The sequence below is a fragment of the Dromiciops gliroides genome, chromosome X, assembly GCF_019393635.1.
Source record: "Dromiciops gliroides isolate mDroGli1 chromosome X, mDroGli1.pri, whole genome shotgun sequence".
In the NCBI taxonomy this organism is placed as follows: Eukaryota; Metazoa; Chordata; class Mammalia; order Microbiotheria; family Microbiotheriidae; genus Dromiciops; species Dromiciops gliroides.
In genome coordinates, this window is record NC_057867.1 from 31,730,750 (window position 1) to 31,749,907 (window position 19,158).

The 19,158-nt window shown below is 50.2% G+C and overlaps 1 protein-coding gene across 4 annotated transcripts in view; it reads left to right on the forward strand.

The window, feature by feature from the left end:
- PDZD4 (PDZ domain containing 4) overlaps nt 1-10,638 on the forward strand; it is a 28,513-nt gene extending 17,875 nt beyond the window's left edge. The window contains exons 2-8 of one of the 4 annotated variants that reach the window (XM_043974894.1): nt 3,084-3,337; nt 4,536-4,626; nt 5,202-5,300; nt 6,397-6,459; nt 8,185-8,286; nt 8,521-8,631; nt 8,870-10,638. In XM_043974894.1, the coding sequence (XP_043830829.1) occupies nt 3,084-3,337; nt 4,536-4,626; nt 5,202-5,300; nt 6,397-6,459; nt 8,185-8,286; nt 8,521-8,631; nt 8,870-10,429 (2,280 nt within the window). In that variant the 3' untranslated portion in view covers nt 10,430-10,638. The remainder of the gene's footprint in view (nt 1-3,083; nt 3,338-4,535; nt 4,627-5,201; nt 5,301-6,396; nt 6,460-8,184; nt 8,287-8,520; nt 8,632-8,869) is intronic. The other 3 variants (XM_043974895.1, XM_043974897.1, XM_043974896.1) reach the window with 3 other exon arrangements.
- Nucleotides 10,639-19,158: the final 8,520 nt, after the last annotated feature.

Here is a 19,158-nt window from a genome sequence, read left to right on the forward strand (position 1 = left end):
CAGACACACCCCTATTCTTTACATACATGCACACCACAGGTGTGAACACATCTCACCAAACAGCAAACTCCTGTTCATGCTATACGTGTGTGCTTTATAAGCCATCACATGCTGGTTTTTGTGAAGACACAAGACCCTACCCAAAGACACATGACCTCTTTCTCATCTAGCTTATTGGAAATGGTTGAGGATGCTTGTGAAACATTCCCTAAAACAGATTGTTCTCAATTATAGCACATGATATACATACACACACACACATATATATTCTTGTAGCTCTTTGCCTGTAGTTCTTTGCCTAAGATCTGCTTTCCTAACACCCCAATATCCAAAAAAGTTTAGTGAGGTGGGGGGCAGCTAGGTGGAACAGTGGATAAAACACCAGCCCTGGATTCAGGAGGACCTGAGTTCAAATCTAGCCTCAGACACTTGACACTTACTAGCTGTGTAACCCTGGGCAAGTCACTTAACCCCCATTGCCCCGACCAAAAAAAAAAAAGGTGAATGATAAAACTTTAGTGAGGTGAAGGAAAATGATGGAAGATTTTAGTTGTTTTACACAGATACCACCAAATGTCCCCAAATAAGGTTATTGGGAATAGTAGCATGGCAAAAGCCAGAAAAGTATGACCAGATGAAAAGACAACATGCCTCACACTAGGTACCACAGCTGAGTAAGGAAGGGCCACACTGGACCTTCTTCACCTATCATTATAGGGGAAGACAAGCAGCTACCATGAAAGCTAGAAGCCTTAGGGAGGAGGGCTGAGTTAGCCAGTGTTTGACTCCTCTGACAGGAGGCCTTGTTTTGTGATCCATTCCTGACCTTGCAACTTGAATCCACTTAAGCAGATGGTTTCCCTGCTCATATCAATCCCTTGGATCCCAGCCCTCTGAAGAAGCCTTGGTACTGTCCCATCCTGGTCTTTTCCAACTCTCACCCTGTTTCCCTGCACTGGGAATCCAGCAGTCTTAGTACAAAGTGAGTTACAGCACAGGTTTGTGATACCCTGCCAGAGGGTGGTAAAGACCTTCCAGTTCCATGTTTGCTTCCCAAGAAGCTGGCAGCTTCTGAACAAGGAAGAGTAGCCGTGAGGACCCAGGGAAGGAACTTGGCAGAACACTGCCTCATTTGCTCATGGCCATACTAAGAACTTTTGTGGCTTCTATCCACAAATTATGACTCTTGCCATAAACAGAACGCTATGAATTAGTTCTAGCTACACCTCACCCTGTTAAAAGGCCAAGAAGTGCTTCAACTTGTGTTCTTGAAGCCTGGAAATGACCATGTGGTCAGTAGAGCAGCATGTGCTCAGTAGTACAGGCCCATCAAAGATAATACATGGTATGCTCATCTAAAATAATGGGTAGGGAATGCCTATGTGCCAATATTAGCCACATAGAACTATTTAGAGACAACATTTTACCATATCTATCCTTCCCTTGATTTTCTAGATTGCTTTGTCTGGTTTTCACCTTTGCCTCGTCACATTCTACATTAGACTTATTTGTGTATGTGTCATGTTTCCCCAGTGGAGGAAGTGTGATTCAGGAAAGAAAACACTGGCTTTAGAGGTAGAGGCCCCAGGTTCAAATCCCACTTCTGCTGCTTACTACCTGTGCGATTGTGGGCAGATCACCTTCTCTTCTTAAGTAGGAGGCCTTGGTTTCCTCTTCTTAAAGTCAGGAGATTGGCCCCCTCTAGCTGGAAATTGGTGATGCTGACTGTAAACTTGAATGAAAAAAAAATCATGAACAATGCATATAGCAATTGTATGAATTGGACACTTACCCCTCGGTGCAGCAGACCCTTGCAAAAGGTGGGATTTGTCGCCTTAGATTGGGATGGAGGGCTTAGGTCATATTCAGCTTCCCAGGATTCTCAGGGTCTCCTTCAAATACTGGGAGAGACATAAAGGCAGCTAATTTAGGTTAGGAGGTGGTGGACAGGAGAGCCAAAAGGGAGTTAGAGACAGTGAGGTTTAGAAGAGGAAAGGAACCGAGTGACCTCAGAAGGGTTTTGAAAATATGGATGAGAAAGAAGGTACAGAGACAGAGAAATCTGGCTGAATAGTGGCTTGGGCTCAGTTGGAAGCTCAGTTGGTGGCTTGGTCAGTTGGAAGATACAGAAGTTGTATCTGGAGACTGGTGGATCTTCCCAATCTGGCCTCTTCTCTTACTGTTCTCCTGTGTACCCCTTGCCCTGGCCAGGCTGGTCTCCTTTCCACCCTCCCCCGCCCCCCCTCCCCCCAAGCTCATTCCTCTCTGGAACTTTGTTTTTGTCATTACACTTCATCCACCCAGAATACATTCTCTCTACCAGGAGGGGGGATTGTTCCATTTCTAGCTGTTCTTCAAGGTCTAGCACAAGGCCCCTCAACTCCTTCGACATTGATTTATCACAGACTGCCTTATATTGTTAACCATCTTGCCTTGTGGATATGTTTTCTCGTCTAGCTATATTGGAAGCTTACTGAGGGCAGGGACTTGTTTACATTTTTTCTGCATTCCTTCCCCTCTCCATTTCTATGCATGGAGTGGGGACCTCGTAGAAGCTTCCTGGATGCTTAGGGCTCACACTTATCAACCTCCTGGCCCACCCCCACCATCACCTTGGTAGTGTACCTACCACATTTGGGGTGCTGATGATGCCAAAGGATTTTACAGATTCCAGGTGACACTGATCTGATCCTTCCTAAAACACCTTCATGCTGGCTAAAGCTGAGGAAGGTGGAGGAAGTTCTGGGATCTGCTGTTGGCATGGAGAGACGTCTCTTGTTGTAGTGAAGCCTGCTGACCCTGCCCCTCAGACACCAGGCCCACATGGGTCTCTCCTCTGGCGCCAAGCCTTGCCTGAGGGGGGTTTGCATATGCCGTCTGCCCATAAGGAGCAGGATGGTAGAAATGGGAATGGGAATCAAAGTTCTAGGATGAAGACCGGATGAGTTTGGGGCTATTGCTTGGCGAGCTCAGGCAATGAGCGTCATGCCCAAGGCCTGCCAGGCTGGGGCTGCCTCTGACTTGTGGGTCCCCTTCTCGTCCCCCTTTCCATGGTGCTGATGTGGGCATGTCTCTGCCCACAGGTGAATGGAAAGGAGCTCTCCAAACTGTCTCAGGAGCAAACCCTGGAAGCCCTGCGCTCCTCCAAGGAGCCCCTGGTAATCCAGGTGCTAAGACGAAGCCCCAGGCTCCGGGGGGCCGGCTCCTGCCACGACCTGCAGCTGGTGGACAGTGGCACCCAGACTGACATCACCTTCGAACATATCATGGCGCTGGGCAAGTTGCGCCCTCCCACTCCGCCCATGGTCATCCTGGAGCCGTACGTCCTTTCTGAGCTGTGAGTTGCCCCCAGGAGGGCTCCGGGCCCTTCCTCCAGAGAGGGGCATCTGGGTCCATTGGCCAAGCCTGACCTGGGCTCCAGAGGCAGAATGTTCAGCCTACACCTCTTCAGATCGGCTGCTTTCCTTCCTTGTGGAAAGCCTCCCCTGGAAGGGGCTGGGCACGTTACAGTCCCGTGGCTGCCTCCCAGAAGGTCTATGTCGGACTCATGATCGAGCCTCAGGGCCACTTGTCTAAGGCTTCTCACCATCCAGTGATGGGATCAGGAAGCTGTAACTCAGGCCTTCCTCCCTTCATCTCCTCCCAGGGCTCAAGGGAGGCAAGCCCCCCTCTGCTGGCATGGAACTGGTTGCAGATTATTCCTTGCAAATCGATGTGATGGGGAGGGAATGAGTCGGTCCTTCATTCTTTCTCTTCTTCCACATATCCTTCTGCTTCATGCCCTCGAATTCTCCTGCCTTCTTCTTCCTCTCTCTTGTTTCCCTCACCTCTCTGGATCTCTTCCCATCTCTTGCCTGCCTCCTTTCTTTCATTTCTCTGCTTTACGCCTTCTTCCAGTTGGGCCATCAATAGTGTGTGTGCTCCCACATGCCACATGTTCGGGCACTGACACCACTAATCTTCCAGCCAGATCGCAGGGGAGCTGCTTGCTCCCAGAACCCCCTCTCCTCAATCTGAGGTAGGAGATAGGGAAGAAGGGCTGTTGCTGACCTTGGTGCTAATCATTTCCTGGGGATTGGAAAGCAATACCTGAGGGGACATCATCATCCCAGCTCTGGTCCTGGAGAATCTGTTTGGGCCTGGTTAACTCCTGGGGGCACTGCATGGGATGGGACCATTTAATGGGGTGGGGGTGGCGAGGAGTAGTCATCTGGGCTGGATGGTGCAGTTGTGCGAACCTGGGGGGCTGCTAGGCATCCTTGGTCTTCCCTTCTGGACCCTTGGACGCTCCATAAAGCATTTCTGGCCTCTGCATGAATGAGCTGGCTCGAAAGGAACGGAATTCAGTAGGCTCACTCTTGAGGGGACCTCAGGGTCCATCAGAGCCTAGGGTAGCTGTCTAGTACGGCCCAGCTATACTCAAGATCCCTGGCTACTTGTAGGGAGCTAGATATGCCAGACCCCTGAGCTGGTGGGAGGTGGGGAGATAGATGGATGGTTGGTTGTCCTGACCCCTCCCACCTTCTCCTGGGCAGCCCCCCCATCGGCCATGAGTATTATGACCCAGCGGAGTTCATGGAGGGCAGCCAGCAGGAGGCAGACCGTGTGGATGAGCTGGAGTATGAGGTGAGCTTGAGGGAGACAGGTGAGAGGCAGCCATTCTCAGTGGTCACTCTTGGGTGGTACCTTTCGAACTGTCCTCTGCTTGGGGAGCGATGAGAGGAGGCAGAAGATTCCCAGGGAAGAAGGGCCAAAGAAGGGGCTCATGGGCACGCCCCCTGGGTCAGTTTGCGGCATTCAGCGTGCTCAGCCTGTCCCTTGTGGCCTTGGCCAGTCTTGGGCATGAAGGAGGGTGTGGGTTTAGCTCCCGTGTTTGCTCTGTGTAGGTGAGTCTATGTCTTCCTGTGTGTCTGGTGTCTCATATGTTTCCTCGTGTGTGTCCCGGGGTTTGTGAGCAGGGGGCCTTCGTTGAACAAATCACATTTTTTGAGGGGAAGTGAGGACGCATCTCAAACCCAAGAGATAGACACTTGTATTTAGCTCCAGTGTAGGTGATGTGAGAGAAGAGGTGAGGTGCTCCCCGGGTAGAGGGGATGCTTTGGGGTGGCATCGTCCTGCCCCTGGCCTGGCTTCAGGCTGCATCACTCATGCATTCCCCTGGGGTTTCTGTTCTCCATTCCCCCGCTCCCCCTGCACGGCAGGAGGTGGAGTTGTATAAAGCCAGTCACCGGGACAAGTTGGGCTTGATGGTTTGCTACCGAACGGACGATGAAGAGGATCTAGGGATCTATGTTGGAGAGGTAGGACTTGATTTGCATGTAAGGGTAGGGTGGGGGGTGCAAGTGTCTCGGACGCTGCCATCCTGGGCCTTGGGGCTGCCACTCTGAACTATCCCCTTCTCTCTGAACCTCAGCGTTGGACAACATGCTTTCCAATGATTCTCCTCACTAGTCCAGAGACTGCCAGGGACCTTCAGAGTGGTAGGGTCTAAGAACATTCCCTCTGCCTCATGCCCAGCAGCTCAGCATCGAGCTTCTGCTTGAAGCTGGGGTGGAGGTGGGGGTAGGGGGTGGGGAGTGGGGGTAGGGTGGAGGCTGGGGGTGTGGGCAGGATTTAACCTGGCACTCCCATATCTCTGCTATTGCCCATGCCTTTAATACTAAGAAGGGCTGATCCCTTTGCTCTGAATTATGGGATCCTACATTGAGCTAGAAGGGACCTTAGACTTGACTTAGCCCAACCCCCTCACACACACACACACAGACACACGCACTTTACAGAGGAGGAAACTGAGGCCCAGGGAGGGAAGGGAGTTGTCCCAAGTTATACAGATAGTAAATGGCAGAGGCAGCATTTGAAGCCAGTGACTGCCCCCCACCCTCCAGATAACTCTTCACTTCCCAGCACTCAACAGGGTTTTCATTTGCCTAACGTGGGAAACAGAGACAGGGACATGGAAAGTGGCCCCTATCAAGGATCACCCAAGCCACTGGCCAGTTGTGAAGGGGGGAATAAAGCTCCCCTCCTGAGGCAGCTGCCTCTGTCAGATGGTCCACAGGTACCAGTTGCAATAGTCAGGAATGATGAGGTGGGGGCAGAGGAGGGACTTGTATGTTTGAAAGGCACCATCTTCTTACCCAGCAAGTGGAAAAACACATACCCAGTCATCTCACAGGCTCACAGTTTAGGAAGGGTCTCTGAGGGCCACACCTTGCCCTGCTTTGCTAATGACCAAGGCCAGGGGCTAGCCAGAGCACCTCCACAGAAGACTTCCTTGAAGAGTCCCAAGGGCTGCTCCATCCCCTTCCTCTGCAAAGTGGGCCTGAAACATTCTGATGCACCCTGTCCTTCCCTGGGAGTGGCTAGTACTATCCCCACTTTGCGTGACTCCTGCAGGTAAATCCCAACAGCATTGCAGCCAAAGATGGCCGGATCCGAGAAGGGGACCGCATCATCCAGGTGAGCCTTGGAATGGGAATGGGGGGCGTGGTACAAGTTTTCCTACCACCTGGCCTGCCTCTCCTCTACCAGCCAGCTCTCTTCAATCCTGTTTCACAAGGGGAAGAAGGAGAACCCAGATGACACGCCCATTCTCTGGGGTTGGGGCTCTGTATGGGGCTCTCTGTGCTAGGAGTGCTTCTTTGAGCTGAAGGGACTCAGGTTTGGTAAATGGAGATGACTGTTTCTCCCCTTCCTGGCCAGAGTCCTCCCTAGGGACCAGATAGAATGACTGCCCTGTCCCAACAGTTGCCCAAGGGTGTCAGTTCAGACGACCTGCCCCAGTTCCCCCTACTGCCTTCTGAGCTGTTGCTTTCATGTCTTGTGGAATCTGGACAGGGTGAGAAGGCTCCCATTTCCTGCAGCCTTTGCTAAGGCTGTCTCTGAGCCCACCCTAGTCTGAAAAGTTCAGTGGTCCCCATCACTACAAGAAGATGTGCAGACACTTTAACCTCATACTTGCAGCTGCACCTGGGCCTGGAAATGACTAGCTGGATCTGGCTCGTTCCATCCTTACCCTGTGGCTCTGGGTCTTTAGCCCATAAAGTCAGGAGGGGGGCTTCTGCAGTCTGGCTCCCAGTCATTTTGAGCCTTCTCTTATATGCCTGTGCTGGTCAAACTGTTCCTCCCGCCATCTGCAGAACATACTGGGGCCTTCCAACTTCCAAGCATGGGTTAGGCTGTACCTCCCCTGGCAGGGATGTCCTATCCTGCCCTCTCCACAGCCTGTCCATCTTGTAAGGTATAGCTCAAGTTCCCCCATCGTCATGAAGCCTCACTTGCCTTCCCAAGCCCCCAGGGCCCTCTCCCTCCTTGAAGCACCAAAAGCAGCCCTCATTTGACAACCACAGATGAACTGTCCTGTGATATCTTTGAGAATAGTTTGTATTTTATTAAACTCTTCCTAGAAGTGGATCTTGTCTCCACTGTGATGATGTGAACTGAGGTCAGGGTATTTAAAGAATAGGCAGCTTCGGGCAAGAGACAGGGAGAGGGCATCCCAGGTAGGGAGGAGTGTCTCCCCTGAAAGTAGAGCAGAGGGGCAGCTAGGTGGCACTGTAGTGGACAAAGAACCGGCCCTGGATTCAGGAGGACCTGAGTTCAAATCCAGCCTCAGACACTTGACACTTACTAGCTGTGAGACCCTGGGCAAGTCACCTAACCCTCATTGCCCTGCAAAAAAAAGAAAGAAAGAAAGAAAGAAGGAAAGAGAGAGAAAAAAGAAAGAAGGAAGGAAGGAGAGAGAAAGAAGGAAGGAAGGAAGGAGAGAGAAAGAAGGAAGGAAGGAGAGAGAAAGAAAGAAAGAAGGAAGGAGAGAGAAAGAAAGAAGGAGAGAAAGAAAGGAGAGAGAAAGAAGGAAGGAAGGAGAGAGAAAGAAAAGGAAGGAAGGAGAAAGAGAAAGAAAGAAGGAAGGAAGGAGAGAGAAAGAAAGAAGGAAGGAAGGAGAGAGAAAGAAAGAAAGAAAGAAGGAAGGAAGGAGAAAGAAAGAAAGGAGAGAAAGAAAGAAAGAAGGAAGGAGAGAGAGGGAGGGAGGGAGGGAGGGGAGAGAGAGAGAGAGAGAGAGAGAGAGAGAGAGAGAAAGAAGAGCAGAGCCCAAAGTGGGGAGCTCCCAGTATTTGCTCCTGATGTGCTGGCTACTTGGCTGGCCGGATTGTGTCTTTATCCCCTTCCCTTGCCCTATCCAAGATAAACGGCATGGACGTCCAGAATCGTGAGGAGGCAGTAGCCATCTTGACCCAAGAGGAGAATACCAACATTTCGCTGCTTGTGGCTCGGCCTGAAACTGAGGTAATCATACCCAGTGGGATTAAAGGGGGGTGGCAGGGAAGGAGAATCAAATGTAGCAATGACAGACTAGGGCTTCTACCCTTTGGAGGTACCATGTAGGGAGAAAACTGCTGCATGAATGGCAAAGGGGACGAGGAAGTCCACCTCTTTCTTAGGCCGGCCTGAGCTCACCCTTCAGCGTGATGCCAGGGGGGCCTTGGCACAACAACTCTAGTCCTTGACTTTTCTCTCTAGCTGACCAAGCGGTGGAAGGACAGCGACCGTGAGGACTTCTTAGATGACTTCGGCTCTGAGAATGAGGGGGAGCTGCCGGTCCCGAAGCTTAAGTCCCCCTCTGCCCATCAGGTGAGAAAAGGGGAGGGTCCAAGGTATTCTAGGGAAGGATATGCCCTACGTTAAGGAAGGGCATCGTGGGAGAGGTGGTGCGAAGGAACTGACGAGTAGGAGAAGAGCCCCAGGAGGAGAAGAAGGAATTATCCATATGCCCATATTGCCCAAACACCGCTTGGCACCCTCTCTCGGCCCCCAGAGTTGCATTCTGTCTAGGCCTGCTCGGACCCCCAACCTGTCTCTCTGTCCCCAGCTTGAAAATGAAGATGGAAAGGGAGCTTCCAGTACAGGCCCGGGGCTGAACAATAGCCAAGAGTTGGACAGTGGGGTGGGCCGGACCGACGAAAGCACCCGAAACGAGGAGAGCTCCGAGCATGACCTGCTGGGAGATGAGGCCCCGAGCAGCACGAACACTCCCGGGAGTCTGCGCAAGTTTGGCCTCCAAGGCGACGCGCTGCACAGCCGGGACTTCCACTTCAGCATGGACTCCCTCCTGGCCGAGGGAGCTGGCCTCGGTGCTGGGGACGTCCCGGGTCTCACGGACGAGGAGTACGAGCGTTATCGGGAGCTGCTGGAGATCAAATGTCACCTCGAGAACGGCAACCAGCTAGGGCTCTTCTTCCCCAGGGCGGGAGGGGGCAACGGCTCCCTGGACGTGAACCGCAACGAGAGCCTGGGCCATGAGATGGCCATGCTTGAGGAGGAGCTGCGGCACCTGGAGTTCAAGTGCCGGAACATTCTGCGCGCCCAGAAGATGCAGCAGCTCCGCGAGCGCTGCATGAAGGCGTGGCTGTTGGAGGAGGAGAGCCTCTATGACTTCGGGGCCAGCGAGCCCAAGAAGCACGAGCTCTCCGACATCACCGAGCTGCCCGAGAAGTCGGACAAAGATAGCACGAGCGCCTACAACACGGGCGAGAGCTGCCGCAGCACCCCATTGCTCATGGAACCCCTGCTGGAGAGCCCCTTGAGGCGGGTCACCGACACCATCTTCAAGGCGGCCCCAGGAAACTCGAACCTCAACCAGACCCCGTGCGGCCCCCACAAGGCCGGCCCCCCGGATGGGAGCCCGGCCAAGTTCCGTTCCCTCTCCCGGGATGGCGAGGTTGGCCAGAGGCCGCATGCTGAAGATCGACTGCGCCGAGGGCCCAAGGCCGGAGGGCCCCTGGAGCAGGTGGGAGCGGAAGGCAGTCCGTACCTGTCCAGGCGCCACCGTGTACAGGGCCAGGCGAGCGAGCGCTACCACAGCTGCGTGCAGCTGACTCAGGCCCGGGGCTTGGAGGAACTAGGCCACAACCCCCTGAGCCTGGCCAGCATGTGCAAGGACTCCCTGGCCAGCCCCAAAGTGGGAGGGGCAGAGGCCCCACGCATGGAGTGGAAGGTGAAGGTGCGAAGCGATGGAACTCGCTATGTGGCCAAGCGACCGGTGCGTGACCGGCTCTTGAAGGCCCGGGCCCTGAAGATCCGCGAGGAGCGGAGCGGCATGACCACCGACGACGACGCCGTGAGCGAGATGAAGATGGGGCGCTACTGGAGCAAGGAAGAACGGAAGCAGCACCTGATCCGGGCCCGAGAGCAGCGGAAGCGGCGAGAGTTCATGATGCAGAGCCGGCTGGAGTGTCTGAAGGAGCAACAGAGCGCCGAGAGCAAGCCTGAGCTCAACATCATTGCGCTGAGCCACCGCAAGACCATGAAGAAGAGGAACAGGAAGATCCTGGACAACTGGATCACCATCCAAGAGATGCTGGCCCACGGCACCCGCTCAGCCGACGGGAAGAGAGTCTACAACCCCCTCCTCTCTGTCACCACCGTGTGAGCCTCCCACAGAGGCCCTGCCCCAAGAGGGGCCCTCTCCCAGAGGGGCCCTCAGCCCAGCCACACGGGGGGCTCCCTCCTGCCACAGCACACACAGTCCAATGAATCTCCTGTTTCACAGGCCCTTTCCCTCAGAGACTAGGGTGTGGTGTGAATGTGTGTGTGTGTGTGTAAGAAACCCAAGTTATCTGCACACCCAAAGTCAATGTTAAGGTGGCAGGCCTGCTGTGGGTGTGTGGGTGTATGTGTGTGTGTGTGTGTGTGTGTGTGTGTGTGTGTTTGTGTGTGTGTGTGTGTAAGAAACCCAAGTTATCTGCACACCCAAAGTCAACGTTAAGGTGTCAGGCCTGCTGTGTGTGTGTGTGTGTGTGTGTGTGTGTGTATAAGAAACCCAAATTATCTGCACACCCAAAGTCAATGTTAAGGTGGCAGGCCTGCTGTGGGTGTGTGGGTGTATGTGTGTGTGTGTGTGTGTAAGAAACCCAAGTTATCTGCATACCCAAGGTCAACATTAAGGTGTCAGGCCTGCTGTGTGTGTGTGTGTGTGTGTGTGTGTGTGTGTGTGTGTGTGTGTTTATAAGAAACCCAAATTATCTGCACACCCAAGGCCAACATTAAGGTGGCAGGCCTGCAGTGGGTGGTGGTGGTGGTGGTGGTGGTGGTGTGTGTGTGTGTGTGTGTGTGTGTGTGTAAGAGACACACAAGAATATACACCCACCCATACACCCCCCCCCCATCCAGCTGGGGTATAAGAATACTGGGAAACTAAATGAAAAGTTTGGGGAGGGAGGAAGACTTTACCAAGCACAGAGCATTTCCTTACCTTGGATTTCGAGCACAGACTTCTTCTTTGAGCACAAAAGTCCCTGTGGATGGTCATGCTTCCCTCAGCTCACTGTCCACTGTGCTGTGTCTACTGGGGGCCCACCGGAAGCCTCTCATTCATGGACAAAAGCAACCCTGATTTTGTGGTCTTTATCCTTTTTCTGTGCTTGCCAATATTTGTTTTTATGTTTTGTGAACCTGCCCAGAAGCCAGCAGCTCCTTAAGTCGAATAGCCAGGAGCTGAGAGTGATGTCTGTCCGGGAAGAAGGTTGGGAGGGTAGGGGGGGGAGGGAAGGGTCTGGGGAGGGGGGGGGAAGCGGGAGAGGGGGAATGGTGAAGTATGGGACCCAGGATAGGGTGGGGGGCATCACAAGTGGACTGGAAGAAGGTCCCGTGTGTAAGATGGCTGCTGCCTCACTGGTCTGGAACACTTCCTTCCCCACCAGCCAATGTCCAGGACTAGGGAAGTGATAACTCCGATGTACTCCTCCCTAGTCAGTCCCATCGGTGTTGTGTTCACTTCCGGACAGCACCAGTTAGGAGGGACATTGACGAGTTGGAAAGTGTTCAGAGAAAGGGTGAGCAGGGCGGTAAGAGGACTCGGTATTGTCATTTGGTAAATAGCCGAAGGAGCTGCAGATGTTTAACCTGGAGCAGACTTGGTCAAGGGGAGGAAGGAAGTGGAGATGATCAGTCTTTGCGTGATGGAAGGGCTGAAGAGGGATTGAACTTTTTCTGCTTGTCCCCAGAGGGCCCAAGTAGGACTAGTGGGTGAAAGTTACAGGAAGGCAGATTTCAGTTCAACATCAGGAAGGGCTTCCTAACAACGAGTAGCCCAATGATGGACCGGGCAGTCTCATTTGGTCATTAAAACAGAGTCTGGAGGACCACCTGTCAGGGATGCCGAAGAAGGGTTTCCTGCAGTCGGTAGGATGCCAGACTAGATGCCCTCTGAGGTCCCTTTCAATTCTGAGGCTCCATGATTGGTAGCATGCAGGCTACCCCATCCTCTGTAGACATCCGCCAACACCACCTGCATCTTAAGAATAAAGCAAGCTGTGTTTTGACTCTTCCTCTCCAGTCTCTTGATTTGCGTTTTGAGGGGATTCGTGGCCTGCTTTGGGTGAGTGAGGAGATGCAGGGTGGGAAAAGAAGGGATTAGAAATTCATGGGGCGGCTGGGTGGCGCAGTGGATGAAGCACTGGCCCTGGATTCAGGAGAACCTGAGTTCAAATCCAGCCTCAGACACTTGACACTAGTTGTGTGACTCTGGGCAAGTCACTTAACCCTCATTGCCCTGCAAAAAAAAAAATAGTAAAAAAAAAGAAATTCATAAAACGTACTCCTTAATTTGCAAAAAAGATGCACTGAGGTACTTTTTTTTGGTGGGGCAGTGAGGGTTAAGTGACTTGCCCAGGGTTACACAGCTATTAAGTGTCAAGTGTCTGAGGCCGGATTTGAACTCAGGTCCTCCTGAATCCAGGGCCGGTGCTTTATCCACTGTGCCACCCAGCTGCCCCCCCCCACTGAGGTACTCTTTTTTTTCTGATAAAAGTATTTTATTTTTTTCCAGTTACATATAAAAATAGTTCTCAATATTTGTTTATACAAGCTTTCCAATTTCAGATTTTTCTCCCTCCCTCCCCCCTCCCTAGCCAGCAGGTAATCTGATATAGGTCATATATATATATATATATACATACATACATACATACATAATAACATTAAACATTTCTGCATTAGTCATGTTATAAGAGAAGAATCAGAGCAATGAGGAAAAACCTCAAAATAGAAAAACAACAGCACCAAAAGCAAAAGAGATAGTATGGTTCAATCAGCATCTATACTCCACAGTTCTTTTTTTTTTTTTTCTCTGGATTTGGAGATCTTCTTCCATCATGGGTCCCCTGGAACTCTTCTGTACCATTGCATTGGTGAGAAGAATATAGTCCATCACAGTAGATCAACACACAATGTTGATGATACTGTGTACAATGCTCTTCTGGTTCTGCTCATCTCACTCATCAGTTCATGCAAGTCCCTCCAGGTTTCTCTGAACTCCTCCTGCTCATTGTTTTTTACAGCACAATAGAATTCCATTACATTCATATACCACAACTTGTTCAGCCATTCCCCAATTGATGGGCAACCCCTCAATTTCCAATTCCTTGCCACCACAAAAAGAGCAGCTATAAATATTTTTGTACATGTGAGTCCTTTTCCCTTTTCTATGATCTCTTTGGGGAAAAGACCCCAAAGTGGTATTGCTGTGTCAAAGGGTATGCACAGCTTTATAGCCCTTTGGGCATAATTCCAGATTGCTCTCCAGAATGGTTGTATCAGTTCACAGCTCCACCAACAATGCATTAGTGTTCCAATTCTCCCACAGCTTCTCCAACATTTATTATTTTCCTTTTTTGTCATATTAGCCAATCTGATAGGTGTCAGGTGGTACCTCAGAGTTGTTTTAATTTGCATCTCACTGAGGTACTCTTAATGGAAAAGCATTGACAATACTTTATTTTGGAGCAGCAAGAAATCACACAACTATGGAATGGGAACTTCTTACAAAAGTCCCCCCCCCAAAAAATGTGGAGTATGATGGGCCATCAGTTGAGTCAGTAAGGCAATAGGGACAAAAGCTACATTAATGGAACAGAATTGGGCAGTGTTCTTCCCACTCTATTCAAAAGCATTGGTGTGACTTGTGTTTGAATCCTCTGCAATTGAGGAATCACATGAAGAAGTTAGAGACTGTGCCTCTAGCAGCAGGAAAAATGAGAGAAGATAGAAGATTTTGTCTTGAAAAGATGAGACCGAAGCCTGGCTTAACAACCATTTGGTTCATCTCTAAAAGCTACCATGTCAGGGTGGTTAAGGTAGTTTTCACCTTAAGCTGGTTTCCAGGCTAGTCCATTAGAGCTTTTTTGTTTGTTTGTTTTTAGTGAGGCAATTGGGGTTAAGTGACTTGCCCAGGGTCACAGCTAGTAAGTGTTAAGTGTCTGAGGCCGGATTTGAACTCAGGTACTCCTGACTCCAGGGCCGGTGCTCTATCCACTGCACCACCTAGCTGCCCCAGGCTAGTCTATTAGAGGAAAGCTTAGGTAGTTCTAAGAATGGGCAGCGCAGGGGACAGCTAGGTGGTGCTGCAGTGGATAAAGCACCTGAGTTCAAATGTGGCCTCAGACACTTGACACTTACTAGCTGTGTGACCCTGGGCAAGTCGCTTAACCCTCATTGCCCCACAAAAACAAAAACAAAAGAAATCAAAGAATGGGCTGTGCAGAAGTGAGTTGAAGGCAGGGCTTTGGTTTTTCTCTTCCCCAGCAGTGCTCTGCACTAAGGCATCAGCAGGAACCAGAGGTAAATATTTGCCCAAGGAATCACCAGCTGACCCACAAAGGGCCAGTGTTGGTATTGTACAGGAGAAAGGCAGTATAAAATGAACACTCGTGAAATGGCTGAGCAATCATTTTATAATTGGCCTTAAAACAGAAAAAATCAATCTGGGGAAATAGGAAGTGAGAACTTGGCAGTGAGGGTATCAATGAGCACTGACAGAATTCTGGGACAAAGGACTCGTGAGGAGAAAACCAGGAAGGATATTCTCAGCAGTGAGTAGGCTGGCATATGCAAAGGAGCTAGTTCCTGTCTAAGCCACGGAGGGAGAGAAGCCACAGAAGCCAGGCTCTGGGCAGACCTCGGAAGCAGCTGGTAACCAGTTTGATCAGCATCCCTATATGTGGAGAGGCTGATCAGCAGGTTGTTGTTGGTGACCTCTGGAACATCCACCAGTTCTAGAACTGGAGGACTGACAAGGGACCCACAACAGCAAAACCCACTTCCTGTCCCTTTCACTCCAAAGGCTGGCTACAGAGTCCAGGTCAGGTTCTGTATTTTGCAATGATACCCCTGCACCAACCTAATATGTCTTGCCTTTGCTGACCCAAACACTTCAGTCCAGCCCAATTTTGGACACCTATACACTATTTCTGTCCCTGTCAAACTGATAGCAAGCCAAGAAATGTATAAAAGCAACAGGATGGTTAAGGGGGACAGAAGGATGAGAGAAGATGGATGCAGGGCATGGCTGCCCTGTTACCCAGGCTCAAAACAGTGTAGTAGCTAGTGAATCAGGTGAAAGAAAGCCTCTGCTCAGTCCACTTTTACAAGCATGTCTAATGGTGGTGGTGGGGGCAGCAGCTAGGTGGCGCTGCAGTGGATAAAGCACTGGCTCTGAAATCAGGAGGACCTGAGTTCAAATCCAGCCTCAGACACTTGACACTTACTAGCAGTGTGACCCTGGGCAAGTCACTTAACCCTCATTGCCCTGCCCCCTCAAAAAAGCAAAAAACAAAACAAAACAAAAAAACCCAACAACAACAACAACAACAATAGTGAATAAAGGCTCAGACCTGGATCCAGGAAGACCTAAGTTCAAATTCTGTCTCAGACAGCTAGAGCTGTGAGCCACTTAAGTTAATTAACCTCTCTGAGCCTCAGTTTCCTCAGCTGTAAAATGAAGGGATTGTACTAGATGGCCTCTAAATCTACGCTCCTCTAGTATTCATTCAGCAGGACATAAACAGCTTGAAGCTAAGTTATGTTTGAGACAGACTACCACATCAAGTCCCCAGCCTCCAGTGGAGGGCTAATAGTACTATCTTCATTCTCCTCTTAATCCAGATATTGGGAGTTCATAACTCTAAAGCAGAAAAGCACCCCAGAGGCCATTTAGTCCAACCTTCATTTTGCAGAGTTGGAAACTGAGGCCCAGGGAATTGAAGTGTCTTGTCTATTGTCAAGTAGTAAGCAACAGAGACCAAATGTAAAACCAGATCTTCTGCCTCCTTTCCCTGTACTGTGCTGTCAATCATAAAAGACTTAAGGGGGCAGCTAGGTGGCACAGTGGATAAAGCACCAGCCCTGGATTCAGGAGGACCTGAGTTCAAATCCAGCCTCAGACACTTGACACTTAATAGCTGTGTGACCCTGGGCAAGTCACTTAACTCTCACTGCCCTGCAAAAATAAATGAATGAATGAATAAACAAACAAACAAACAAATAAATAAAAGATTTAAGCATCAAAAAGGAACTGGGTGGACCTAATTCCCACACCTGGGGGTTCTTAACCTGAGCTCTGTGAACTTTAAAAAAGATATCTTTTATAACAATTTCAATATAATTGGTTTCCTGTATAATATTTTTATGCATTTAAAAATATCCTGAGAAGGAGCCCATAGGCTTCACTAGACTGTCAAAGGGTAACAAACACTTCAGCCCAGTCTAACAAAAAAGAGTAAGAACCCATGGCCTGGGCACTGCCCTGGGGTCAAACAGTTGGGGTCCTGGTACAAACTGCCTTTCTCTCCATTTCTAGCTGATGGGGGCGTGTCTCATTTATTATGGACTACGTAGCCAGCCCAGCACCTCTTGTAAATGACATGCTGAGGCACAATGCTGACCTTTGCCAGAATTGGGCAGAGAAGCCCTAAGTCTTAATTCCCACTGCACAGACAGTTATGGTAATAAGGTGGAGAGGAGGGCTGGAATTGTGGCTAATGACTCAGGAGCCAGAATATAAGGGGAGCAGTTATGCTTACTCCTTGCTCCCATTGCCTCCAGCTCTATGTGAGCCCTGCCAGTCCGGCAAGGGATAAAACCACCACCACCAATCACCCTGAACTGGGTATCTCCAAACATCTGGTAGCAAAGCTGCTTGCCCAAAGACTCAAGCTTGGCTGAGGGAAAACGCTCTTCTCCTGTGTTCTGGTGAGAGGGTAGAACTGTGCCATTGTCAGTGGTGAAGAGGTGCAGGGCAGGGTGGCTACTGGGGCTGTAAGGCACTGTGCTAAGCGCATGGGACACAAGACAGATCCTGCTCTTTAAAAGCTTAGCGTCTGGGTCACCAAACACTAGACATTATATATCACCTCCCTGACCAAATGATCAACAGCCTGAGCTGAAAACCTCAGACTAGGAAAAGGGAAGGTATGGAGCAGCTAGGTGGTACAGTGGATAGAACACCAGCCCTGGATTCAGGAGGACCTGAGTTCAAATCTAGCCTCAGACACTTGACACTTACTAGCTGTGTGACCCTGGGCAAGTCACTTAACCCTCATTGCCCCACCAGGGGAAAAAAAAGTTTCTTTAGTGATGAAGATCGAGGTACACCTTCAGAAAAGGATAGCAACGTCAGGGCTATATGAATTGGTCTCAGGCCATAGAAGCGCCCCAAAAGACTTTGAAGATAAAGTAAGAGGGGTAGAGGGAAATGTAAGAGAGGTAGAGGAAAAAATGGAAAGAGAAATTGAGTCCTTGGAAAGGACCACAGGGTCTGCTAATGATTGTCATGGAGCTCAGTGGCACCTAAAAAGCTCCCACAGGATGTGGCAGGAGATTCTATAGGCTCAGGATAAGGAGAGCATAAGGTGCCTCTCCCCGTAGACAGGGGTACACACAAGCTTCAGCAAATGACTGGACCAAGATTATAGAACTTTCCTCTCCCTTGGATATCTGGACATGAGAATGGAGGCTAGGAGAGATCTAAGAAGGTTTCAGTCATTCACCTCCTTACTTCTGAATGGGGGCAGAGGGAATGTATGTGGAGCATCTTGTGGGCCATGAACCTTTTGTACAACTAGCTTCATCTCTCTATACCCCACTTCATGTGAAAACGAGGGTGCTTTAGACAGTGCTACCTTAGAGGCAGTGGCATGCTGGGAAACATTTTAATTGGGGTGGGGGGAAGGGTGCACACAACAGTTGTAAATTTAATCCGCATCATTAACATTTTCTCCCTCACTTTCTTCTGTCGAGAAAACAAAATCACTAACAAAGCCCTGACACATTTGCTGATTTCTGAGGTGTAAATGCTCAGTCTGAAAATCAAACAATCTGTCAGTTGAAGCAGGCTGCAGACCACCCGCTGCTAGAGGACACCTTTTAAGATGCAAATACTCCTCCTGATCTAAGCAGGAAATGACAGGAAAACTGAGCTGAAAGGGCACTAAAATACCAGTCGGCTAGGGAAGGGAAGGGAGTCAGTTGCTACAGAACAACAGGAGGTTAGAGTTTGGGGGTGAATCCTGAGAAGGCCCACATGAACACTGGACTGGAAAGGAGCTGGAAATAGATTGAAGAGAACAATGGCTGACTTCAAGTTTCTGTGGAAAGGATAAATCACCAAACACATTTAAGTGCATCTTCCTGTGTTGGGACCCAGGGATAGAAATGACACAAATGAAAGCCCCAGTCATTAAAGCCCTTACTTTCTTTTTTTTTTCCTTAAAGCCCTTACTTTCTTTTCTTTTTTTTTTTTTGGTGGGGCAATGAGGGTTAAGTGATTTGTCCAGGGTCACACAGCTAGTGTCAAGTGTCTGAGGCCGGATTTGAACTCAGGTCCTCCTAAATCCAGGGCCAATGCTTTATCCACTGCACCACCTAGCTGCCCCCAAAGTCCTTATTTTCTTAGGGTTGGGGAAGAGTAGACCATGCAGGCAACCTGGACTCCAGAGGCCTGAGGATTTAGGGGAAATGGAGAACCGAGAGAACTATCTCCAGATAGATTCTGGGAAAGGCTTCAGGGAAGAATGAAGCCCAAGGATTCGGGATCTAATCCAAGAAGTACAGAATGGGCAAAGCAGATTGATAGTGAAATACTTGGTGTGGCTAGGGCCATCATTAGGACAGGGCTAGGAATTCCCAGATGAAGCAAATCCCTCTATCAAAGGGCAACACCTTCTCTGATTTATAGCAAGTGTGAAGAGATGTCGAGAGTAGATCTACCATTTCCAGGGTGTCAAGAGGACAGCCCACCCAGGTCTTCCTGCTTTGCTCTGATGCCTGATACTGGATGTAAAGGCCCTAAACTAGTTATTTAGGGGTGAGGTGTAAATGCCCCCA